Below are 25,903 nucleotides of genomic sequence, written 5' to 3' on the forward strand. Positions count from 1 at the left end.
TCTTCAACTGCAGCGGGAAGACCCTTTGGCTCTTCACCTCTGCCCCAGAAAAGTCCAGCCCCCCAACCACATCTTGCCACCACCTCCTGGGCCAAGTGTGGGCTTCCTGATGCCCGGGGTCTCCTTTCCTGTGACCAGGTACATTTCTCCTGTGACCCTCTTGTCCTCAGTCCTTGCCTGTTAGCGGGCATAAAGTAGCTACCAAGGTCATCTCATGCTGGGCCGCCGACGGGAGCCCTGTCCCCTCATCTGTCAGCCTGGACTTGGCTCTAGACTGCCAGGAGGGGAGGGCTCTGCTCCAGAGGCCACCACTGCTGTTACCCTCTATAACTAATGTCCCCTGGAGAGTGGGGGGCTCCCGAGGTTAATCAGCCCAAGGAACAGACTGGGGCAGAGAGAGGGGGGCTCTTGTGAGGTGGGGGAGTAGGGTTGGCCTGGTGGGAGGGGCAGTTGCTGGGAATCTTTACCCTGGGAGGCTCAGGGAGGGTAGAAATTCCTTAGTGTCCTTTTATAGGTTTGGGGATTTTGCCTTCCCTGAAGGTGGGAGGTGGGAGAAGTAAGGGACAGTTGCCCTAGGAGAACCTGGCCCCTTGAGAAATTTCTCTCACAGTCTTTGCTACCATACACACACTTCCCTGCTGGGTGGACCCCTTTTTTAAAAGTGTCCCCCAATACAGTTAAAACTGTCTGGATCCCCTTGACAGGTCTGGAGGCAAATGGTGAACTGTTTTTGGATTTTATTTCCCATCCATGGTGGCCAGAATTCCTGATTCCCTTCAAGGCTGCCTGGCTGAGTGCATGAGACTCAAGGTCTAAGAAAGGCTGGGTACTACATGTAGAGCAGAAGGAGACCTTCATGGAGGGGCCTCTCAGCCACTACTCCAAGGCTGGGTTTCTCCTGCTCACCTAGCGACCACCTGGAAGGGCTCTGCACTCCAGAGTGATTCTCCTTTGCCCTAGGCGTTCCTGGGCCTGGCCCCTCCCTGGGCTGCTCCCAGCTCCCGGTGACTTGACACTACCCTTTCTGCTGCTGCTCCTTTTACCTCCAAAGCTCCCCTCCCCCGCCTGAATTAGGAATGAGGCTTTGTTCAGGGGTGGATTTAGCATTTCTCAAGAACCTACTACGTGCGCAAACACTGCTTGCTGAAGGGAAGCCCTATGCGGGCTCTGGTGCTGCAAAGGTCTCAGAGTCGACACAGCCCCTTCCGTACCTCACAGGGACCTTCCCCTGGTGTGACCTCAGCCTTATGTGCCCACCCACCCCGCTGACCACACAGGCGTGCTCGGGCTTGGAAAGGCACGTCTGTGGGTGTGTGAGACGGAGCCACAGCATTCGGTGACGAGGGGTAAGCCAGGTAAGAGTCGCCACTTGGTCCCAGCCTGGCTTGGGGACGCGAGGGAGGGAGTCCAGCCGCGGCTGTCAGGCTGCCCGCCCCCTCCCCCCTCCCCCGGAGAGCTCTGATGTTCCCCGCGGTGGTGGAAGAGGGTGTGTGGGTGTCAAGGACTCACAGACCAGGCTCTGCTGTCAGCTGGGAATAGATGAGGGTTCCACGCTCTGCTTTTGAGGAGGGTGAATTAGAAGCTGGGTGGGAGGTGGTAGGTGAAGGAAAGCCAGGAAAAAGAGATGCGGGTGAGGGGTTACCGAGCCAGGACCGACCTTGCTTGAAAAGGAAAGGAGACGTGGCAGGCAGGGAAGTCGGAAAGATGAGGCAAGGGCGGGAGGGGCTTCTCAGCAGTCGGGGCCCTTACGCTGGAGTCTGGGGCCCTTTCTGCAGGAAAGAGGGGTAGTCCTTGCTTGATTTTCGGCTAGTCTTCCCGAAGCTTTTCCCTGGGGGCAGCAGCGGCTGGCGCGGGTAGGGTGTTCCTCGGTCCGCCGTATTCTCCAGTGGATGCTGGGGAGGAGGGTACGGGGGAAGAGGGATGTCGAGGGGTGACGGTCAGGGAGAGGGCGAGATAAGATTTCTTGGGGGGCGGGGGAATGTGGGGTAGCAGCTGGGGGATTGGGGCTCCAGGGTCGGGTCACCATGGGATACGAGCTCAGGCTCTGGAGACGAAGAGAAAATCCAAGAAGCCGGCAAAGAAAATCACCCCCACCACCCTTGGCACCGTACCCCTCCCCCCAGGCCCCACCACTCCCCGCACCGCCTCCCCCGGCCGCCTCGTGCTGCCCCCTGCGTTGGGACGACCGACCTACGGTTCTGATTGGTCGGAGACGGGGAGGGGGAGCCGAGGGCCGGATTGGCTGGCGGGGCCAGCGCAGGGCGGGGCGGCTGATTGGCGGAGCTGGCCGAGAGGGGCGCCGCTGATTGGCTACGGACGAGGAAGCAGGAAGGAGGGCGGCGGAGGCTCCGCTCTCGGGGAGTTTGTGGGGGAACCGCGAGCGGCGTAGCGGATCCCGGAGCCCGGCCCCCGCCGCCCGCCCGTCCGGCCGCCTGCCCCGCCCGTCCGGACCCCGCCGTCCGCCCGCCCCGGCCAGGCGCGCCCGCCCCCCCCTCGACGGCCCCGCCCGGCCGCGGCCCCCGCTCCGCCCGCCCGGCCCCGGCCCCCAGGAGGAGGCGCTGACGCAGCAGCGTGGAGCCCGGGAATTGAGCGCCCCCGGGGGGTTCCAGCCGCCGGATTCCAACCCGGCCGGGGCCTGCGGACGCCCAGAGCCGCGCCGTCCGCGCCGCCCATCCTGGTGAGCTAGGGGCCGGGGTCGCGGGGAGGCGAAAAGGGCGAGCGGGCGGGAGGGAGCGAGCGAGGGAAGCAGACGAGCGAAGGGGGAGAGGACCGGCCGCCCGTCAGCGCTCCCCACCGAGCGCGCCGCGCCGCCGCCAGCCCGGGAAGGGACGGACGGACGGACGACGCGAAGCAGGTGCGGCCGCCCGCGGGCTCGCGCAGCCTCTCTCCCCTGGGTCCGGCGCCGCGGTCCCGCCATCGGGGACCACTGCGTGCCTCGAGGTGACAGCCCCCGGGGGCCGCGCGCCTCGCAGGCCGGGGGCGGGGTGGGTGGCGGCCGCAGGGTGGCAGCTCGGCCGGGCGGCGGCGGCGCGGGCGTCCGGGGCGGCGGAGGGCGGGAGGACGCCGGTCGTTTCCCCGCCGCCTTTGAGCCAGATCGCCTGCGAGTGCGCGGGCGGCGAGGCTCCCTCGGCCCCGCCGCGCCCCCTCCCCCATCGCGGTCCCCGAGGCAAGGGGCCGCGGCCGGGGGCGGCGCCGCGGGATCGCCGGCTCCGGGTGGGGGGCGCCCTACCGCGCTGAGAGCTGGCCGGTTGTTGCTGGGTGGGGGGCAGGGGACGGGGGCCGCGCTGGGGCGGGGGGTGGTGTAGACCCGACCTGATCGGGCTGGGAGGAAGGGAGGCGCCGAAGACGGAAGGGGACCGGTTCGAGAAGCGGAGTGAGGGCCGCGGGAGGCCCGGCGGGGACCGTGCGGGGCGGCGGCCGAGTCCGAGGTAGGGCGGGGGGATCGAAGTTGTCAGACCGCCTCCAAGTGACAGCAGGACCCCGTGCTCGCAGCCCGGCCTGGTCCGGCCCTGCTTGCTCCTCTGTGGCTTCTCCGGGGCCGGGGGCCGGGTCAGGTCGGGCCATAGGGTCCCGCTCCGCGGTGAAGAGCCGGACAAAGGCGACGCCGGAGCGGGCGCAGGTGGTAGCGTCGAGGAGGGGAGCGGGTCTGAGCCACCCACCCGGAGGGGTGGGCGACGGGGCCGGACTCTGCCTCGGGGACTATGGGGGCCGGGGAGCCTGCCGAGAGGAGCTGTGGCACTGGCTCACTGCTTCAGCCACTAATCTCCTCGCCTACCGGGCGATCCCGGTCAGGGCACAGGGTCTGGTGTGAGAGTGTGCACGGTGGGCCCTGGCTAGTGCCCACGGGGCTGCTTGACTGGCCCGGACGACTGTCAGGTGAACTGCTCCAGAGCCTTCCAGGAATGAGGGGTTTTCAGCGAGCAGAATCTGCCCACTGTCAGAGGTTTAGCCCCACTTGGGACATCTCTTAGTCTTCCATTGTCGACCGTCTTAAGAGTGCAGAAGACCAGTTGGGTTGGGGAATAGGAGACCCCCCCCCCCCCAATATGCTTCAGCCATCCCTCTGCAACAGCACTTTTCTTTAGCCAAAGAAGGTTCTCACCTAGGGAAATTAGGAACTGAATTTATAAATCCAAGGAAGAATTTAATAATTAAACAAAAATGGTTTCTAGTCCTTTTCCTTTGTGTTGCCTGAGAGTCTCTCTCCCCCACCCCCACCACCTTGTCTTCCACAAAAAGGAGAAAGGGGCACCATAAAGAGTACATGTCCTGGAAGGACATCACTGTCCTTGGCCAGCTGGAGAACACTTGGGAACCACTACCTTAAGCTGTACATGCCTCTTAACCCCACCAGTGATTACTCTAAGCTGGATGCTGTTTTTCCGTTTGCGAAAACCCACTCAGAGCTACTGTATTTCCTCATGTGACCCCACACCTAACAGAAGAATTGGGACCACAGAGATAAGGAGACTCCTAGCTGGGGTTTGAATCCCACCTCAGGTGGGGCAGGTTTCAAGCAGTTTCCTGCTGTGATTGGATGTAAACCCCCACCCCCTTGGGAAAGCTGTCTGTCAACCTTCCCAGAGGAGCAGTGCAGGCATGGAGTTAATTCATAGCCCCCAAGAGGGTCTTCTGGATGGAGTTGAGATTGTGGGAAGGGAGGTGTCACCTCAGGCAGGAGACTAAGGTTTATTCTGAGAGAACTTAATTGCATGTCTAAGGTTCAGAGAATGATGAAGAATCCCAAGGCCCTGGAGCCTTTGGTAGGGCTACCAGGTATGGGATTTCAGAGCAATGGCTTCTTTTCATGGCAATAAGGAAGGGGTGACTTGGTCTGGCCACTGGAATATAGAGGGGAGTCGCCAAAATAGTGTTCTTCCCTTTGACAGGCTCTTGCCTGGCAGGAGACTTGGGTCAGTCAGGTCAAATGTTCAGGAAGATTTTCTAGGGGTGTTTAGCCAATGATAAGGTTTTCTATCTCCCACCCTTTCTTCCTTTCTGTTGCTCTCCTGCTCACTGTATCAGGCCTGCAGTACTACTGTCAGAGTCTGACCCTAAACAATGTCTCCTAAGGCTCTCTCCAAGCCATGCCACATACATTTCTCTCCCTGCATCTTTGCTCTGACCACGTTGCTCATGTGAAGTGTCCGTTGCCTTCTTCTCCTCTGGCCTGAATCCCACTCATCCTTCTAGGCCCAGGCTTGGGTCCCACTGTTTGTTGCTCAGGCCTCTCCAGGCCAAGGTAATCATCTGGCTCTGAGCCTGTGACCCTGGCTTTTGCAACACGGTGTCTTGAGTGGTCTTGTAGGTTGGAAGTTTCTTTTTTTTCTTACATGGGCAGGCACTGGGAACTGAACCCACGACTCTGGCATGGCAGGCAAGAACTCTACCACTGAGCCGCCGTTGCCTGCCCAGGTTGGGAGTTTCTTAAGAACAGCGATGGTGTGAGTGTGAAGGCTTTTTTGTGTGGATATTGCAAGGCACACCTTGTGGAGTACAGTGAATGTAGTTCGTGTCCAGTGATTAAATGCAGTTGGCTGCTGAGTTGGAGGGGGAAGTGAGGGGAAGCCTTCTCTTCAGTGTCCTTGGCAATGTATGGAGTCCTTGGGTAATTCTGCCCTTTTCTATAAAAGGCAGATGGAAAGGGCATGTTTGGGGTGCTTTAGCATGGGGAACAAATGAAGTTTAGCTGATATTCCAGCTGGTGAGAGTCTGCCCTGTGGACTGCCCACATGACACCATATAGACATGAATTGTAAAAGGGTTGTAATCCTGTTTTCCTCCTACCCCAGCAGGCTGTTCTCTCCACCCTGCTTTGCTGCTCTTATGCAATTTTCCTTGTTGTCCATGCTAAATGAATCCATATGTTTTATCTCTTCTCAATCCTGGGTGTAAATGAGGGAGAAAACATGGTTCTGAAAATGAAAAAGAAAAAGTCTCCTGGGTCTGGCCTCGTGGACAGGACTTTTTGGGGCTGGTGTTGGAGGAGAGTATCTGTGGGGCAGTGCTGACATAGGAAGTGGTGATCAGCCCATGTTGGACCCATCAGAAAGGAAAGCTAGGATCCCATCTGTCTCGGAACTTCCATTTTTGTTTCCCATCGACCCTGGACCATGGGGGAAATGGGAAAGAGGACTGGTGACTGATTTGAGTCTAGACAGTGAAAAAATAAATTCTGCATCCATCCCGTTTCCCCCAAACCTCCCTTTTGTGCCCCAGTTTGATGATTAATGGACCAGCATTTCCCTTCCAAGCTGGAAGGCCACCCCTCACAGTTGCCATGGCAATGCAGACCGCTCCCCCGTCAATTAAAAAAAAAAAAAATCCCTACTACTTCTCTGCGCTTTGCCACTACTGTAGCAGGAGAAAAGCCACCTCAGAATGCATCTCCTGGGCTCTCTCCTCAGCTGCTCAGGCTGTGTTTGCTGTGTGTCCCAGAGCAAAGCGCCTCCTCCCTTTCAGGGGCTTGCCTCACTTTCTGCACCCCGAGCAAACTTGTACCCCATGTGGTGCCCGTGCCCTCGCAGATGCTTCGGTCAAGAAGCAGAGTAAATTCCTGTTCATTTATCCGTTCGCAGTGCAAATTAAAAACCAGAGAGAACTCTCCTCTACCTTTTCCATTGGATTGAAAACAAAAACAACTCCCCTCCACACTTACTCTGGTGTAAATTGGGGAGCAGTTGACATCCTTAAAGAAAGTTTTAGTGAACCTGGCAGGAATTCCCCCTCCCTTCCAATATACAAACTTTAGATTGGACTTCTGTGAAGATTTTCAATTTATTTCTTTTCATTCCTCTCCACCCCTCTGTCCAGCATCCAGGAGGATTTGTGTGTTTTCATTTTATCTGTTCTTGTTCCTCTTGGCCTTGCTCTGGCAACATCTGGCCTCAGCGCCCTGTCGCAAGGTGAGTCATTAAGGAAGAAAAAAAAATCTTAAGGAAAAAAGTCCCTGGAGTTGAGAAGTAGCCTGTGTTGAACTAAGGCTGCCAGCTGAAGCTGCTGGGTTTATGGAGCATTAGGCGAACAGCCCCGACATTAAAGGGCCTCCTTTTTATGAATGGGTTGTGAAGAATGTAAATAAAGCAGCATCTCTCAATGGGGAAGCATTTTACATAAGCAGTACTACCCTGACCCAAGTATTTATGGGAATTCACTAGCACAGTCTGGAAAGGCTCACTTCCTTTGTGAACTTGCCATTGTGCTGGGGTCTCAAGGCCTTCGGAGGTATGAGGAGAGTGTGCAGCCCCACTCCCGCTCTGCAGGTCCCCCGGCCTTGACAGCCCAGCCCATGGCCGGAAGTGCCTGTGACCCCTGAAAAGTCACAAAACCCAGCCTGTAGTCCAGAGCTTGTGGGGATTGGAAGCATAAGCTCCTGCCTGAGGTCCTGGGGTTCTGCAGCGCCTGACCCCTAGGGCTGCTCAGACCTCCCCAGATCAGGGGACAGGGAGGTTCTGGGTGAAGAAAACCTGCCTGGTTTTATGAGAAGCACCGAACTAGAGTAAAATGGACTGGTTTGAATTTCAGCTCCTTTACGTTCCCCTGCCCACCTCCTGGTACGGCCGGCCGCTAATGAGCAGTAAAATGGCTAAAAGGGAGGAGGGAAAGCTGCAGCGGCAGTGAGGCTGCTGCCGGGCTGCTCGGGCCAATCGGGTCTGACAGGCGCCCTGGGCTCCAGTGATCCCTAAGCACCAGCCCGGTCTCGGGCTCTGATGGGGCTGGTGGTGTCATGGGCCTGGGCAGCTGGATCCGGAAGGCAGGGGACCAGAGGACTGTGGGTTTGGCGAGCAGGCCCCAGGGGTGGGGTTACGGCCAGGACTTTGTGCTGTGTCCTGGGGAGGGTTTTCATCCGGGTTTCATTTTCCCGGTGGGAAGCACCTGCGAAGATGGTTATTCACCTGACTCAGAGTCCCACAAAGAAAACTGTAGTGTCCTTGAGATCTTCTGCAAGCCCTATCCACCAGGGGAAAAAGGACGGGTTTGTCTCTCAGCCTCACTGTGATTTGATTGGAAACTTATTTTCAGTACACAGTGATCAAGTTACCTGAATGAAAGAAAATGACACTTTTCTTAGTTTACAGGATCAATGCTGGTAGGAACTTGGGTCTAAATCCTGTTTTGTGTGTGTCAGTTCCTTTTCCAGTGGGTTTGGGGTTAAGAGATGCTTTGGCCATCCCCATCCTCAGTGAGGGAGGCATCTTTCTGCTTCTTGTGCCCACAGGAATCTCACTTGGTGTGATGGACGCAACTTTTTCAGATTCCTCCCCACAGAGGAGAGGGATGTCCCACATTTAGGTTTTTCTCCAAGTGCAGCTACCTGTCTAAAAGGTTTGGGAAACATTCAGTTTTGTGGCACTTTGAAGGCTAATCACATTCTCATCTGGCCAGGTGGTTTAGAGGTGAAATCCTAACTTTTCTAAGGTCTTTGTAGGAAACATGGGAACGGTGTTAGGGTACTGTTTGATGCCAGGATATGCTGACCAGTATGCCAGAAGGGGAGATGGAGTCACCTTTCCACTACAGTCGGGCCCCTCTCGGAAGTGAGGTGTGTCCCCTATTTCGTGCTTGGAGGGGCCCACCCAGGTTGGATAGGATACAGAAGAGAATTATAAAAATGATGGATGATTATAAGAGATGATCGTCAGAGCAGATTGAAAGGATTTGGACTTACTTAGTCCGAGAAGAGGTAGCTAAGGGGCACTTAATTTGTCTTTGCCTATTAAGATGGTTGTTTGGAGAGTAATGACTGGTTTTTAGTTTTCTTTGCATCTGGGCTGGAAGAAGGGGGTTGCACCTGAGGCAGGAGGTGTGGTTCGACATCTGGGAAAGTGTATAGACTCTTTTTTGGGCTTTACTTTCAAATCATGGCAGCCTATCTTTAAAGTGCTATTTCCTCATCCCTTTGCAGGATATTAAACGGTTTGTTTCAAAAGTGCATGTAAGTTTATAAGGAACTTCGAGCAAACTTTTCTATAGAAACACTTTTTCAAATTATGTTGATGTTCCCTGCGGATGCCTTTCACCTGTCATTTTATTGGAGTACATTTTCAATTGCTCTGTGGTGAAAAATGTAAGGAAGACCAATAATGTGTTGTAATGCCAGAAATTAAAGCAACACCGGAGAACAAAATCGAACTTGAAAGTTGATCTTGAAGTCTGTGGGTGACCCGGCAGCTGTCCCGTGAGGCCCTGGATGGGGGCAGTGCATTGCGGTGGGGGGGTGGGGGGGCTTTGGGACAGACACCTGGACGCCCCTGCCTCTACCCTCACTGACTGCAGGGTTCTGGGCTTGTTCTCCTACCTCTCTGTCCCTCTATCCTCTCCCTCCTAAGAACAAGATGACAACAGTGACCTCATAGGGCTGTGAGCAGTGAGCAGGCCGTGCCTAGGGTGGTGGTGCGGGGTGCGTGGTGAGCGCTCCACAAGCATTAGCCCTCCTGTTATCATAGAAGCCACAGCAGTGATTTGAGAATTCCCTCCCTGCACGCTTCGGGGATTTGGGGGTTGAGAGTGCTTGTGCTGGTTCTTTGCTGCCGATTTCACCCTTCTGTCGGAGACATTCTTTATCTTGATATGAGCCTGCCTCTTGCTTAACGGGTTGGAGGTAACAAATGGAATGAGAGGAATATTTTCCCGAGGAAGCCAGGCAAGTTGGGAAAGAGAAGAAATAGAGGCTGACAGTGAAAGAGGTTTGTGCTGTATAATGTGAGAGCTTCCCTGGAGTAATCCTCTTGAACTGTGGATTAAATTGAAGGGGCATGGTGGACTCCCAGGGAAGGGGGGAAAGTTTGGAGATCAGAGCATGTCTTGTCCTGTGCTACAGGTAAAACACTCACCTAGGGTAGAAATGCTATTTGGAGTGGAGCAGGTGGGCAACCAGATCTTTGTTAATTCAGCGAGCTCCTTATTAAGCCCTATGGATAGGATTTAGTGGCAAGGAGGGCAGAATGCCTGTCCCTATAGAGTTTCCATCCTAGTGGGGGTAGCAGTAATGGCTCAGTTAATTAGGTGTGAGATAATGTGGGTTGGGTATCCGTAACTCTGGTGGGGTCAGCCTTGCACTTCTGTTCCTGCTCGCAGAATGCTGGAAGGCCTGGCCTCGTGTCCTGTCCCTTGTGGCTGGTTCACTCAGGAGGAGGTTAGTGTTCTGCTGGGGAGGCTGAAGACAGAGCTCCCGTCCTGGCCTCCCTGGTCAGTTTCTTCTGTTCAGGACTCGAGTTAGCACCTCCAGTCTTGGCGAGCCATTTTAGAAACCTAAGTTGATTTCTGGAATATCCTGGTGTTGGGACCAACACGTATCTTTTATCACTCCTGGGCAGGTGCCTGGAGCAGGCTGGTGAGCTGCTCTTTCATCTTTATTGAAGAATTCCGCAGTAGATTCAGGAGGTTCCCCCCCCCCGCCCCCCTTTTTCTGCTGAGACATAGCTCTCGGTCTTGGCTGAGCTTTAGGGTGCCCTGTTCCTATTCCCTTCGAGTCTCCAATATTGTTAACTGCTGGGAGCAAATGGTCCTGCTCCCAGGAGTAGATTTGCTCCTGTCCCAGCATGGGCAGTATAGAGTCTGGGTGGCAGGATCTGAGGGAGCCTTAGCCTGGAGCCCCTTTGCCACCCAGCCTAGAGTAACTGTAAGGCCATCCTCCCAACGTGGACCCAGCGGCATCAGTCTGGAAAAAGTTACATTTGTCTCCTGCTTCCAATACTGCAGCTTTTCTCTGTCACCACTTCCTGCATCCAAATGTTTATGCTGCCCACTCTGTTGGGTTCCTGTTCCCACAGTACACCTGGCATGAGGTAGGCACTCAGTATAAGTGTTTGAGTGAACACCCAGCCCAAAGGTCCCTTCTGTGAAGTTGCCTTGGGCAGGGGGCTCTCAGCCGAGCTCCCGGAACGATGTCCTTGCCACACCACCTGTCCTGTCTGTCCTTCTTTTTGTTTTCCTCCCAGCCCAAGCTCCAATTTCTTAGTCTTTTTTGCATTTTTCTTTAGAGTTTAGCCTAGTACTTGGCATGTATGGGAAAGAGAAAAGGAACGGGCTTGCATTGAGCACCTACTGTATATCATTTTTTCTGCTAGGTACATTACATGCATTCTTACCTAATTTAATCCTCACAACCTCACTATGTAGACAAGGAAACCAAGGCTCAGAAGTTCAAACCATTTACTCCAACACGCTTATGGTTAGCAACAACTCCAGCCCTATGTGGGCCCTTGCCTCTGCTGTACGGGGCCACAGCGGGCGCCAGCAAATGATGGCTGAATGGGCAAAGGTTACAAGAGGTGCAGTGCCTGGGAATGCTCTGAAGAGCAGCAGGTGTTCTAGCTTAGCTGGGCTGGCATCTCCTGATCTAGGTCTACCTGTGCCGTGGAAAGAAGCTAGGGGAGGCAGATCTCCTAAAGTAGAGACATGTGCCTTTAAGAAAGCCTTTAAAGACCAGTTTTGTATGGCATGTGCCTCCCTTCTAATTTGTGAGATTAGAGTTTCTTAAAGCCGAGCACTCTGGTGTGACTAAATACATTGTGCTCTGCCCACTGTCCTAGCTCAAAGGCCCGTGTGTGTGTGTGTGTGTGTGTGTGTGTGTGTGTGTGTACCAGCTTCATCGCCCTCACTCCCAGCCTCCCACTTGTAGGAAGGGCCTTCCCCTGAGAATAGGTTGGGTACTGGTAGTTTCTAACCACATAGGAAGATGATTCCACTAGCTCTGCTGGCATTTTCGTGTCCTTTACTGAATTTCTAATATAAAATGGGGCAGGGGTTTTATTTTATAGTCTAAGTTAAAACTCTCCTTCCTCTCCACTGAGATTTGTACTTCTTTACAGTCCCAGGAGGTGGGGTGTCTGGCGTTGCCTATCAAGCTGGAAGTAAGCAAGGTTCAGGACACAGGGTAAAGCCCTGACCTATGTTTCTTGAGCTCTCCTGCTGAGATGGGTCAGAGTGGACAGGAGTAGCCAAAAGGTGGGACCTTGGGGTGGGCTGGGCTGGCTGATACACCATACCCTGTGTGGGGCTGGAGTGGACCTTCCCTGCATGGCTGCTCCTGCCGCTGGCCTCCCAGAGTCCCCAGTGTGAAATGTGAGGAGCAGGTGGTCTGGCAGGCCAGAAACAGGCCTCTGGGAGGTGGGGCTGGCTCCTCAGATGGCTGCCGAACCTGAGGGTAGTCTGTAAAACAAGCCTGTCTCCAGATGGATGAGGCTGAATGGACACTAGTGAGGTGGGGCTGGTGGCTGCGGCCAGTGCTGTCTCTTTGGGCAAAGCACCCTGTGGCTCCAGCTCCCTGCCGTGGGAGTGGAGACCCTCTCCCTCTCTGGGGTCCACACTGACAGAGCTGTCAGATGGCCGGAAGAGGCAAAACACGTGACCCCTGACCCTATCCCCTGGATCTAGCCCTGCTCTTAGCATGCAAAGAACTTGCCTTTCACTGTAGAGTCAAGTGTTTCTCCGAGGTGTGGAGCTGTTGCTGCTCAAAGTCTTTTGGGATGCAGTTTTTGCCTCTGCCCTCTCGCTGTTGCAGACCCAGCCTCCCACAGCTCACCCCACCCTGGGTTCTCCAAGAGGGAAGGAGCAGTGCCGCCATCTTTTCCCAGGGTCGACACTGGGCTGTTTCAGTGGAACAGTAGCAGAGCAGAGTTCAGGTGCAGGCTGGGTTTTCACTTTTCTCTTGGCGAGGTGGGGAGGCGGGGAGAAGGAAGCTGGCTTCCCAGCCACTGCCTGCTGTGAGGAAACACCCAGGCCCAGGCCGGGGCAGGCTGCCCTCCTCCCTCCCTGAGCCTGAAGGGGGTGGGGGGGGCGTTTGCCTGCCGGTTTCCTGCTCCCAGCTAGGCTCTCTGCTAGACTGTCCCACAGTGGCTCGTGTAACCCTCACAGCCACTCATAGGTAAGGTTAATTTGGGTGTATCAATTTTAGATGAAGAATCTGAAATTCAGAGAAGTTGAGTAAGTTGTTAGTAAGGGGCAGAACTGGCATTTAAATCCAGGTCTGTCTGACTAAAAGCTTTTGTTCTTTTCTGTTACTGGGTCTTAGGGATTCAAGAGATACCAGCCGTGTCTTTACCTGGCTTTACCATAAGAATCACAGTGGCTTCATCTCTCTGTTTCACTGTGAAATCACAGCAACTAAATTGAAATGAAAGGGAGCCCACCATTGTGCTCTTGCCATTTGTCTTCTTTGGTGAAAGATAGAAGAAACTCAGTACTCATGGAGAGTGTTATTTTTCCCTTCCAGGGTGGGGTGGGGAGGTTATTGCCCAGAGAGGTTGCCGAGAAGGACTGTGCTTAGCTCAGTGCCAATTATATGGCTTTAGCTATAATTGGGAGGAGGTGGTTTCTTGGCTCTCACCCAGATGACACCCGGTCAGCCTCTACCTAAGACTTCCCTGAATACTCTGCTTTCATTAAAACCAAAAAATCCAAAAAGCAAAGAAAGGCAGTGGGCAGGAGCCCTGGGACAGGAGTGGGGGTATGGCCTGAGCTCCATAGGGGAGGGTAGTAGCACTTCTTCCTGCCTCTGTGCAGCTTCTGCTGTGGGTCCCCACCCTCGCTCTCCCCTCAGCAGTGTCTGCGGCCCACGCTTCTCCAATGTTTTGACCCTCCCTCTCTCCTCAAACCTTCAGCTACCCACAGAGCACCTTGGTTGTGCTTCGCTCACCTGTTAATGGGGCTGGTTGGTGCATGGTGCTCCTAGCAGCTTGGGGGCAAGAGAGGCCAGCTTTCCTGTTCTGCCTCTATGGAAACAGCTTCTCCCAGCCCTGGGCAGGTTGGGGGTGGCCTGGAGGCCCAGAGCCTGCTGTGACACAGCAACTAGGCCTGGATCTTTTCACTCATCTTTGGTTTTGAGACCCCAGTGTGTCTAGGGCCTGTGAAGGCCTTTTTTGCTGTCTTTTGAGTACCTTTGTGGGGATTTGGGGCTGAGCCTGTAGTGTGAAGTTTTTGGTCTGGTGGCCCACCACAGCCACTGTCCCCAGAAACTGACAATATAATTCCAGCTGGTTGCTGCTCAGAGCTGTGGACAATCAGATTGGCTTTCGCCAGCGAGGACTTGCTTGACAAGGTCTCGGCGAGCAGTAGGATGCCCTGGAAGGTCCCTCCTAGGAGCCTTCCGGGCATGTGGTCTGGACTACCTGTTCTGGAGGACAGTGCTTCCCAGAGAGGAGATGGGAGCTTCTGAGGGAGCCCAGACAGTCTTGTCCCTAGGCAGTATAGAAGGTTCCTGGCTGGGCTCATGTGTAAGTGGGAGGGACAGCAGGATTGGCAGGGCTAGAATGGGAACCAGGCCTGCTGCTTTGTTGGAATCTTCTTCCCCCAACCTGGCTGGGCCCCCCCTGCAGGGGCCTGGCAGGCTGGGAGCCCCCTCTGCCCAGCCCCACCCCAGGAAAGAGCTGCAGCCGAGGTTCTCACAGGTCCAGCTTCAAAGTGTGACTCACACCCGGGCTTCAGTCTGGAGTGGAGTGAGAGGCAGGCAGCAGAGACCCCAGCCTCTCCTCAAGAATGGTCCGTGATATTGCTCCTGCCTTAGGCACCATATGAAAGCAGGGAGCTGTTTTGCAATGTGTTTTTGACGGCCCTGGATTTTTTTTTGGCAGATTCAGGTGAGGCTAGCAAGAGGTTCTTCTGGCTCTGTTTGGAAGAGGCTTCCCACGATCGTCCACCCCGGGACACTGCATGGTCCTGAGGGACTGGAGGTCTGAATGGGAGGTTAAAGAGCAGGATTCTCTAAGGGAATTATATTGTCAGTTTCTGGGTACAGTCTCCTGAAAGTGAAAGACATGCATTCAAGGTGCCTGCTTGGCACCTTGACCTCTCTCTCCCTGCTTAGGTCCTTTTCTGGGTTGAGAGGGAAAGACTGTGGGGTGAGAATGGGGATGCAGGTGTCCCAGGATTCTGGAACTGTCTGCCTCTGCAGCCAGTCCACCAGCAAATTCTGAACTGTGGGGGGAGGGAAGAGGCAGGCCAGCCCCCTCCTGCTAAAAGCTCTTCACATGCCAGGCCTGAAGGCACTTCCCTGTGCTTTCTCTCTTTCCTGCTCGTGTCCCTCCTTGCTCTGCACTTGGTGTCTGTGTCCTTACAGGCCACAACCCAGGTGATCTCAGCCTGGGCCTCTGGTCATTTCCACATCCAGCCCCTCGGGTAGCTTGGGGGCTGTGGAGGGGCTTTGGCCCCAGCTCAGCTGTGTGGTCTGTGTCCTCGTCGTCGTCCTCATTCTCCCATCCCCAGGCTCTTTGGGAGTGTGGGAAGGCTGGACCCAGGTTTCCTAGAAAGTACGAATGTGCTTCTGCTCTTCCTTGTTGTCTGCTTCCCCCCCCCCCCCCCCCATCTAGCACAGGGATACCCTGTGTCTGAGGAAAGGGCCTGTGGGTTATCAGAAATTGTGATGCTTTTGAGAGTGAAAGACGTTGCTAATCGGCACGCTGAGCAGACAGAAAAGGGTCTTATGGAGCCTGGCAGAATGCTTGGAGTTTTTTCGGAGCTCTCTGTATACACTTCAGGAATGAATGGATTTGCCTTCTGTGACTGTATCTAGCCTGGGGCCTCATCTCTGGGCAGTGGCAGGTCCCCACATGTGGCCTGAGCAACATCTGGCATGCTTCCTCCCCTTTCCAGTTTTCTGAATCCTTTCTGAGGGGTTAAGGATCGCCCACGCTGCCCTCAGCTGGTTTTTCAAGCACTCTTTCTCAATCACTGCTGCGTGTCCCAGGAGATAAGGTGCCTGGTGACCCCAGCCACTGGCCCAAGGCCACAGGAGCTGGTTGGGAAGGGCACAGGATTCCCTGGGAGCCCTCAGGCTTGGGACTTTCTGGGTTAAATCCAGGATTAACCCTGGCCGGTGGGGACTGTTCTCTGTATCTCCAGGAGAGTGAGTATGAATAACAAAATCAGTGGGTAAATTAACTGAAAAGCCTGGGCCTGCAGGGTGGGGAGGGGGCTCGCAGGGGTGCCTGGTGAGGGGTAGAGGGGTGTCTGGCACCTTACTTGGCAGAGCCTGTGCTTTGGGTTGGGGAAGGGGTGAGTTAACAGCCCAGTATCTCTGAGCACTGAGTCCTTTGGCCCTCACAGTCCCTCTTTTCCTTGGCCCTGTTAGCTTCTAATGCATAGCCAGCCCTGGCCTCCCTGGCATGTATTGGGAGTGTTTAGCCAAGGAGAGTTGGGGGGTGACACCTGGCCGTGGGCATTTTCTCTCAAGAGCTCCAGGCTCTAGTCTTCCTCAGACTCTCCACCTTCCTCTATCCTCACCCTTCCTGGCATCTTTGCTTACCCGGAGAGAGACCTGAGGAACAGGGCTGGACTCACAAGGTAGCCCTGCTTTGTCCCCTACTTTAGTTCTCCTTGTTACTTTGTTTCCTGGCTCTTTGTAGGTAGTGGAGTTTAAAGCTCTCCCCCGGGTCCAGGGGCACAGTCCCTCAGGTTTTCTGCACCCTAGGAGTATGCTGGTCCAGCCTTACTGACCCCCCTTCACTGGGCACGGTTTGGGCTGCTCTTCCCCAGAACTAAGGGTGGTCTGGCTCCCGTGGCTGGCTGAGACCTCCCTGACCCATGGGCTCCTTGAAACCAGGCCCATACCTTCCATGGGACTCTTCCAGCAAGACCCAGATTATGGCTGTTCTGAGTTTTGTGTCAGGCATGGAGCTCCCAGCTGGACTTTGCCCCCTCTGCATTCCAGCAGGCAGGTTCCCCATCTCATCTCACTGTCCCACCTACTCATCCTTCTGTGGCCAATCTCAGAGCCCCAAGATGAGGGCATTGGCAGTGCTTTTAGAGGAATAGATGCCCCCCCACCCCCACCCCCACCCCCCATACCAAGCTCCCATCCTGGCTCTGTATCTCCAGAGCTGCCTCTTGTACTGCTATGGGTGTCTATTGGGAAAAGAAAAGAGTAGTGAGAACAGAGAGCTTTGCCCCCCATGACTCTGGGATCTGCATTATTCTGTTGGCTCTCAGGGACTCCAAAGCAGAACTCCAGGCTAAAAGGAAAGTAGAGGAACCAGGCCACGCACAGCTGCTGGTAACCTCACCCTGCAGGACCCTTGCACATTGGAGTAGGGGTCTAGGGAAAATCCAGGCTGAAGCTGGTATTGGGGGCAGGTCAGAGCTACTGCAGAGCCAGGTGGACCACAGTGGAAGGGAAAGTAGGCCAGGGAAGGCTCCTCTCATTGCCTGCCTTCTGTCCTGCAGGTTGGGTTACTCCATGACACACACTCGGAGGAAGTCCCTTCCCATGCTGAGTTCGGGCCCCACCGGCCACAGGGAGCCCCTGCAGATGGAAGGCAGCAGTATGGAGCAAGAGGTGAAGGGCGTGGAGCCAGGCATGCCTGAGAGCCCGGGACATCTCACAGGACGCCGCAAGAACTACCCACTGCGTAAGCGCCCACTAGTTCCCGAGAAGCCCAAGGCTTGTAAAGTGCTGCTGACCCGCCTGGAGAATGTGGCTGGACCACGAAGTGCAGATGAGGCTGATGAACTGCCCCCTGACCTGCCCAAGCCCCCTAGCCCAGCCCCACCCAGCGAGGACCCTGGCCTTACCCAGCCCCGCAAGCGGCGTCTGGCCTCCCTCAATGCCGAGGCCCTCAATAACCTGCTGCTGGAGCGGGAAGACACCAGCAGCCTGGTGGGCCCCCGCCGCAGTCGAGGGGGAGACCCTCATCGCAGCCGGGATCGTGACCGGGCCACTGGCAGCTGGTCCTCCTCTAAGAAGCGGCCTAGGCTGGAGGACCTCGGAGGAGGAAGTCGTGACCTGTCCCCAGAGCCAGCGCCAGACGAAGGTGCCCGCCGGGATGGTGACCCAGCTCCCAAGAGACTGGCCAGCTTGAATGCAGCTGCCTTCCTGAAGCTGAGCCAGGAGCGGGAGCTACCCCTGCGACCGGCCCGTGCCCATGCTGAAGCAGATGGGCGCTCCACTGAGCCACCGGCACCCAAGGCCCTGAGGCCAAAGTGGGCCAAGGTCAATGGCAAGAGCTTTCCTAAGGCCCGGCAGGGGTCTGGCTCTGGGGAGGCTGGAGGCCCACCCAGCTGGCAAGGGCACCCCGAGGGGCCATGGCCATCTGCCACCCCTCGTGGACCATCCGTTCAGCCACCTTACCAGCCCCTGAGTGGGGCCCTGGAGAGCCCCTTGGGCCTGCGCTCCCGCCTGCCCCTGCTGATGGGTGGGCAGGCAGCTCTGAAGCCAGAGCCTGGGCGTCCAGGTGAAGAGTCACCTGCCCCCAAGCAGGAACTGCACCAACCCTCTTTCCCCACCCCCCAGCTGTCCCCACTGCCGATGCCTGGCAACCCCGCCGACTACACGGGCCTGTGTGGTGGGCCTGAGCTCACTGCACTAGGCAGCTTCTACCTGTATTGCAGCCAAGACGGGCTGCAGTGTGGGGGCTACTCCCCTTGCCCCATGCTTCCCGAGGGCAAGCTGTCCCCAGTGGCTGCACCTAATGAGGGGCTCCTCTTGGCTCCCAGCTCAGTGTCTGCAGGAACTCCTTTCCAGCACCCTCCCTGGGGCTCCTCTCGTTATTGCTCCAATGAGGACACTGGAGTGAATGGTTACAGCCTCTGTGGAGTTTTGCCCCTGTCCCTGTCCCACATTGGCACTACCTGTGGCGGCTGCACCTACAAAATGCCTTTTGCAGCAGGTAAGCTTTCCTGGGGGTGGGATATTCCAGGGAGTCCCTGAGACATGGTGTCCCAGGAGGGGTGGCAGGAGCGGGGGCCCTTGAGGTCAAGCTGCTACATGGGAGGTATAGGGGTTCTGAGAAGGGAGTAGTCTGTGCCCCAAGCCTAGGAGGTCCCCCTGGGAAAGGAACCCTCTGTTTGCCATTTACCAGCCCTGCTCTGCCCAGTTGTCTGTGGAGATTATTGGGCCCTGCAGTTAGGTACATTGTGGTCATGGCAGGGGCCAGGAGGGTCTCTCCTTCCTCCCCATTGGAATACCCTTTCTTAGACTCTGAATAGCAAGTTAGATGTTGAAATTAGGGCTTTAGCCAAGTTGTTTCTGTGTCCTCTCTGCCCTCAAGGAAAGCTCAGGTTCCTTACTTTCCAGGAGTTCAGACCATCTGCATGCCAGCTAAGCATTCACTGGAAGGATGGCAGGTACCAGGTCCAGTAGGCGGTTCCAGCTGCAGTAGGGCAACTTCACCCTGGCCAAACAGGTTTTGAAAAAGTAGTGTCCATATTTAGCATCACCTTAGTAGGAGCGGACAAGGTGGGCACACCCTGAAAACAGACAAGCAGAGTTGCCTGGCACAGACTGGATGGTAACAGGTCCCGCTGCTTTAGTGTCTACCCTCCTTAGTGAGACCCAGAAACCTCTGAGGTGGTGGTGGTGGGGCTCATGTTCCATAGTCATCTCTCCCCTCAGACTGGTGGAGGGCAGAAGTATCCTCACCTGGCTCTCCGGGCTACTCCCCTGGCTGCAACATGGTGGTGACCAGAACAGTCCTGGCCAACAACTCAGCCCTGCTGCTGGGGGCTGGAGGGTGAGGGGCGGGGCCTTCCCAGGGCTCTCCTTCCACCCCCACCCCTTCTTGTAGGGGTCTATAAAACAGCTTTATAGACCAGCTGGCTCTGGCTAGACTGGTTGTTTCAGGTTCTGGTGTGAGTCGGGGCTCTAAAAAGGAAAATAGGCTGCTTAATTGGGTTTTTCTGTCTCTTTCGTACTGAAATCTGGACACCTAACCTGTGGGTTCCAAGACCTTACTCCTTCATCCTAAAAATAAAGACACTGGAAAACACCTTGTCTCAGGCACTGTTCTGAGCACTTTACATTTCAGAGGCATTGTGAAAAGTAATTGCCCAGACTCTGAGCCAGGTGGCCTGGAATGAAATCTCAGCTGCTCCACTTTGAGACCCTGGGACAAGTCATGTAACAACTCTGTTTCTGTTTCCTTAATTGTAAAATGGGGATAATAATGGTACCTGTCTCATAGGATTGTAGCAAAGATGAAATGAGTTAATGTATTGATAGCAAAAATAACTAGTGAGCACCAATGATATTTGTAACTACTGCATGTGTTGCAAGGCACCTGAGAGGTAAAGTGACTTGTCCAAGGTCACACAGCTAGTAGGTAGCAGGTCGGGTATTCATATACTGTACCTTCTGACTCCAGAATCCCTGTTCCTAGGCACTGTGGAAGCCTTAGAGAAGTTTATATAAGAGTTACAGAAGCTGTTTTCACTACCTCCCCATCTTTTAGGCTGGAAGGGGAGATGGAAATATCGGCAGGCCCATCACCAAGGTCAAGAAATACCCTGACCCCCTTGGGCAGTCATTTGGAAAATCTTCCTTAAAGGACTCCACCTGCCATCTCAGGGGCCTTTGAGTTCACACTTAGAGTTGAGATAGGAGCAGGCTCTGGAAGCGGGTGGGCAGGTGGGCGTACTGCTTGTCCTTTCCTGCCCTCACCTGCAATCTCCTTTCCCAGAAGGCTGCAGGTCCCTGGGCCAGCTGGAATTTCCTCTCCCAGAAGCTGACCACCCAGCCTCACCCGCCCACCCCCTCTTGGGATGCCCTGTGCCCAGTGTGCCACCTGCAGCAGAGCCCGTCCCCCATCTTCAGACACCCACCTCGGAGCCCCAGACAGTAGCCCGCGCCTGCCCTCAGAGCGCCAAGCCTCCCAGCGGTTCCAAGTCAGGTCTGCGCACAGGCTCTGCCTGCAGGCACACCGCGAGGAGCAAGGCTGCCCGCAGGCCTAGCCACCCCAAACAGCCACGTGTCCAGCGCCCACGTCCACGCCGCCGTCGCCGCCGCCGCACCAACGGCTGGGTGCCCGTGGGGGCTGCCTGTGAGAAGGCCGTCTATGTTTTGGTGAGTGCCAGCTGGTGGGAAGTGGGGGAGTGACAGTGGACACAGGACCTGCAATGAAGTGGGTCCCAGGAACCTAGCTCAGGTTGCTCTGGGAGGTGACGGGGCTCCAGTTCGCTTGTATCCCAGGAACCGATTATACTGGCCCAGCTTGTCCCCTAGCCCTGACGGATTCTGTACCAGTGTGGCCTGGGGAGGTCAGGGAACACACAGTCACGGTTAGTAGCTGTCATTTCTGTTACTGACTCACGGTTAGGGCAGCCATCTGAAGAGTCTTCAGCTCTCATCCCTGTTCATTCTGTCCCTTCCATAAAATGAAGGACTTTCCTGGAGGCTTTCTGAGTGTGTATAGGGGAAGACGGGTGGGCAGAGAATTAGTGGTGCAGGAGTTCCTGGGATGAGAAAGGGAATGCCAGCTAACATTTAATAAGCACATAGGTACCAAAACTAAGCCAAAGCACTTTGCACACATTATCCCCTTTAATTACCCTAGAAGGTAGATATCCTAGATTCCTCTCATCTGCCCCCATTTTACAGAGAAGGAAACTGAGGCTCAGCAGTAGATTACGTAATTTGCCCAAGGCTACACCATTTATAATGGTGGTTTAAGGGTCTGAACCTAGACTCTCCCTCCCTAGAGGTTGCCAGAGATATGACCGTCAGCTCAGCCCCAGAAATTTTTCTCTAACTATGGGAATCCCCATCCCCATCCTGTCCCTGGAAGCCAGGCATAGGGAGATCCAGCGTGCAAACTGCTTCTGCAGTTTCCTGTCCTTGGTGATTTGACTACCCTGAGGAAAGTGTAGAGAGGCTGTCATTCCCTTCCTGCTCCCTTCTTGGTCCAAGTGTGTCCCCTCAAATCTGTTTGTGCCATTGGTGGTGCGTGCCCAGGATGAGCCGGAACCAGCCATCCGTAAGAGTTACCAGGCGGTGGAGCGGCATGGAGAGACGATCCGAGTCCGGGACACTGTTCTACTCAAGTCAGGCCCGCGGAAGACATCCACACCTTACGTGGCCAAGATCTCAGCCCTCTGGGAGAACCCTGAATCAGGTACCCTCCCTCAGGCTGGGGCTTTAAGGGTGGCCACCTGCTCCAGGGCTCCAGGCCCAGATCTCCCCCTCCCTGGAGTCTGGCCTGGCAGGACTCCCCATGTTCCTGGCTCACGATCTGCCTTCCACTCAGCCGGTCTGTCTCTGCCGAGGGCTGCGGGTGACCTTGTGGCATGGGTTGGAGCAGCTCAACCTTTCTGGCCTGGACACCTGTCCCCCAGCCTCACCTGTCAGTACCCCTTCTACCCCACTCCCTCTGAGCCAACAGCAATTCCAGGCCCCTGAATGCGGGTTTGGCCTGGCGTGGGGATATGGGCGGCTGAAGCCTGCAGGATCGACTCAGGCATGGAGGTTGGATGAGCCTCCACAGCTGGTGGCCAGCCTTCCTGGCTGCCTAAGTAACTCCGGGGCTGCCAGCTCAAGCCATGACCACTTTTGTTGTCATCCCCCCAGGGGAGCTGATGATGAGCCTTCTGTGGTATTACAGACCAGAGCACTTACAGGGAGGTCGCAGTCCCAGCATGCATGAGGTGAGCTGCCTGGCAAATGGGTCTGGGAAGACTGGGGTGGCACTTAGAAGGTAGCATGGGGTGTGGGCAGCAGTGGGCAGTCCAGTCCCTGAGCTTCGCGCTGTAGACTCCAGAGATTGAAGACCTGGCAAAGGGCCTGGGTCTAGCGTTTTCCCCCAGGTTGCCCCAATTCATATTTCAAAGAGAACTATCACCTTTGTTTTAAAAGGAGGCAGAAAGGGAGATCTTGAAGGCAGGAGGTGCCAGGATGGGAGTAAATGGGTGCACCCTACTGGTGACACAGAAGGGGAAGTGGAGCTGCATGCCTAGCCGTCTTTGTTGTTGTCTGCAGTGTGAGGGAGAGGGGAGAAAAGAATCCTAGCACCTCCTAGGCTCTCCACAAGTTGTGTGCTAGGAGAGGTGACTGCAGTTCCTATCGTGATCTTTGATTCCTGATATGGGCTTTTATGTCTTTGCTCCTTGCTGAGGCTTTTCACCTTACCCTGGTGGAAAGAGGGGGAGGGGGACAAGGGTCAGGGGCTGGAGTAGGTACCTGGCTACTCCTGAGTAGCTCAGCACCTAGGAGGAATCCCCTGGGGCTATGGGTGAATGGTGCTGAATTTCTTTCCTGAGAACTTGTTCCTTGACTTCTCTGGAGTTTTCTCAGGTCAAGAATCCCAGCACAGGGGTTAACACCTGCCTTGTTCCTGGGGTTATGGGCCTCCCAGCCCTGGTCACTGACCTCCTCATGTCTCCCCTGAGCCTTTGCAGAATGAAGTCTTTGCATCTCGACACCAGGACCAGAACAGTGTGGCCTGCATTGAGGAGAAGTGCTATGTACTGACCTTCGCTGAGTACTGCAGGTGTGTGGGGCCTCCCTCTCCTCCGGCCCCTCCCCTCCAACTCCCCGGGCTCTGCCGGGGATCTCGCTCTGCTCTAGCACTCACTGGGCCTGATCTCCAAGAACTTTCTTGTTCACAGCCTGCCTCCGCCATTTGATTTTTCTATGAGAGTGAGTGAGGCAGAGCTGGGGGTGTTGATAGTACAGCTGTCAGGTATGTCTAGGAGGATTGTCAGGTATTTGGCAGGAGGGCCCGGCAAGTACGGTAGCCTGGTGACAGAGCAGAGGACTGGCAGTTGGCAGAGCCAGTCCAGCGCCTGAGACAGGGATGGAGACAGCACCACTTCTGAGGGGTGTGCAGGCGATGTCCCAGCTCCGCGGGCAGGGTGGAGGATTGGTCTTCCCACCAGGCGTCTGTGGTGAAGACCATGAACGGTATGTTCCTGCAGATTCTGTGCCATGGCCAAGCGCCGAGGCGAGGGCCTCCCCAGCCGAAAGACAGCACTGGTGCCCCCCTCCGCAGACTACTCCACACCCCCGCACCGCACGGTGCCTGAGGACACGGACCCTGAGCTGGTGTTTCTCTGCCGCCATGTCTATGACTTCCGCCATGGTCGCATCCTCAAGAATCCCCAGTAGCCTCCTCGTGCCCAGTCTGGGGCTGCCATGGGCTTGTGGGGCTCAGGGCAGGGGGCACTGCTTGAAGCACAGCACTTGGTTAAGGGGCCACAGGGGCCTAAGGTTGCCAGCCTGTGGTTCTCTTGGGGGTGGGGGGAGGGCAGGGGCCCCTTTGGATTCTGGGCCCCATGGGGAGGGAAGGGGAGGCCAGGGTATAAGAAAAGCATCAGGGTCCTCAGCTACCCAGGATACCTCTCTGTGGTCCCCTGGGAAGAGACCCCCTGAAGAAACTGTCTTCCCCAGGCTGGCCCAAGCCTGAGGGGCACGGGGCCTTAGGGCAGGGGCAAGGCCCTGCAGGAGCCAGACCCAACAGGTCCTTCCGCAGCCTGCCCTGGGCCCCTCCAGGGCGGTGGGGGCCAGCTTTACCTCACCCACTGTGACCCGCTGCTTCCTCCGTCAGCCTGGGACCAGGCCCTCCCAGAGTCTAGCACAGCTCTGAGCTTATTCCTTTGAGGCATGGGGAGCCAGTGTGACTTCCAGAGCATTGATTTCCTCTCCCTGGACTTGGGGCTGTTCCCTGGCTTTCCTCCCTTAGCCGCTGCAGCAGCCCCTGGTGCTGGGACGACTTGACCTGGCCCTCGCAGCCGTGGGTGTGGCCCGCTTGTGGGAGTCAGCCTCCTGTCCACTCCCTGGCAAGGACCACCCCACAGGTCTGGCTTCCCAGAAGTTAACTGGTCAACATGGGGTTTGTCATGTCTGGGAGGGCAGATGGGTGCTGGGAGGGGGTGGGGGGCAGGGGGCAAGGAAAATTGCTACCTGATCTGTTGAAGACTTTTCCTCTTGCCTTACACTTGGAGGTTCTAGGAAGCCTCTTGCAAAACTTCACACGTGACCCTTCAAAGCCACACCCACCTGAAATCAAACCAAAGGAGTGTGGCTCCCCTAGCCCTGCCACCCCTTATCTAGTCTTTTGTAGATTGCACTAATTTACGTCCCAGCAAGAATCAACACTGTATCAGTCCACAGACCTGCTGAGCTGCAGCCACCCACTCTAGGAACTAAGGACCTGCATTTTCAGTTTGTTCCTGCTGCCCGGGGGCCCTGTTCTCACCTGCTGCCCCCCAGAGTAGATTAGGAGGCTCAGCTCCCTGTCATCCTTGCCTGGCCCCGGTGCTCCTTGTGAGGGGGCAGGAGAAGCCTGGTTATTTCCTGTGTGTACCAAAGAGGAGCGCGGTGGAGAGAGGGAGGTGGGTGCAGTGTGACTTGGGCCTGCTGCTGAGACCCTGCCAGCCGAGCACCTCTACAAGCACACACACCCCTGGGAGCAGGAGCCGAGGAAGACTGCACGGGGTCGTCCTCCCCTGGGGAGAGGCAGGCGCAGGCCCAGCGAGCTGAGGGGGTAGCAGTGGGTGAGGATAGACAGCCGGGTGGGGGCTGGAAAGGGAGGTGGAAGTGAATCCTGAGAGCGCCCCCAGTAGCCCCTGGTCACCCCCAGGCGCTGTGCTGTCCACGTAAAACAACCGCTCGTGATTGGTGCACTGGGCTTGACGGGCCTGGAGGCTTCAGAGGTGAATTTATGCTTGGGAAGCCCAATCCCAAATCTGAAGGGAAGGGGCTTGAGTCCCCTCATATGAAATAAGCTGTTTTGAGAAGCTGGCAGAGTGGCAGTGGAGGCTCTGGAGAGCCAGCCTTGGTGCCTGCTCATTCCCCGGGTGCCGGGTCCTTGATGCCGAGGAGCGCAGCGTGATGCAGCAGGAGAGGTCGCGGCCCCGCCCCTCCCCTCCCCCAGGAGGCAGGGTCTGCTGCCCAGTACTTACGTGCTTTTGAAATCTTAGATGTGGAAATATTTTTTCGAACCTGAAAATGCAGCTGGTAGAATTTCAATGGAAGCATAATCCATGTAAAATATATTTTAGTTGATATTTTGTAAGATGCACTTTTTGTGTGTGTTGACCCTGGTTTCCCAGATCTGTATTTCAGTGTTTACAAGGGAGGGAGGACCTTTCCTCACCTTCCTTTTGACAGAGATTAGAAGTACTTCTTTAAGAAAAAAATAAATTTGAGAAATTGTATTGATTTAGAAAAGGATCATTCCCTGTGTGTCCTGTCATCTTT

The 25,903-nt window shown here is 55.8% G+C and overlaps 1 protein-coding gene across 5 annotated transcripts; it reads left to right on the forward strand.

Annotated features, from left to right (window-relative positions):
- Positions 1-25,879, forward strand: BAHD1 (bromo adjacent homology domain containing 1). Of its 5 annotated transcripts, XM_077127453.1 has the most exons (8): positions 1-138; positions 1,219-1,355; positions 17,161-18,602; positions 20,391-20,773; positions 21,662-21,821; positions 22,274-22,350; positions 23,092-23,192; positions 23,620-25,879. In XM_077127453.1, the coding sequence occupies exons 3-8, from the start codon at positions 17,174-17,176 to the stop codon at positions 23,807-23,809; spliced, it is 2,340 nt and encodes a 779-aa protein (XP_076983568.1). In that variant the 5' UTR covers positions 1-138; positions 1,219-1,355; positions 17,161-17,173; the 3' UTR covers positions 23,810-25,879. The 5 variants fall into 5 exon arrangements, with proteins under 5 accessions (XP_076983568.1, XP_076983569.1, XP_076983567.1 ...); XM_077127454.1 differs by lacking the exon at positions 1-138 and having other exon boundaries at positions 1,149-1,355; XM_077127452.1 differs by lacking the exons at positions 1-138; positions 1,219-1,355 and adding an exon at positions 2,570-2,677.
- The last annotated feature ends 24 nt before the right edge of the window (positions 25,880-25,903 follow it).

Source organism: Tamandua tetradactyla, chromosome 14 (genome assembly GCF_023851605.1).
Source record: "Tamandua tetradactyla isolate mTamTet1 chromosome 14, mTamTet1.pri, whole genome shotgun sequence".
Lineage (NCBI taxonomy): Eukaryota > Metazoa > Chordata > Mammalia > Pilosa > Myrmecophagidae > Tamandua > Tamandua tetradactyla.

Coding starts and splice junctions, on each gene's coding strand:
- BAHD1 (XM_077127453.1), top strand. CDS start 17,174: ATGACACACACTCGGAGGAAGTCCCTTCCCATGCTGAGTTCGGGCCCC. Junction 18,603..20,390: donor CAAAATGCCTTTTGCAGCAG/GTAAGCTTTCCT, acceptor CTCCTTTCCCAG/AAGGCTGCAGGTCCCTGGGC. Junction 23,193..23,619: donor ACCTTCGCTGAGTACTGCAG/GTGTGTGGGGCC, acceptor ATGTTCCTGCAG/ATTCTGTGCCATGGCCAAGC.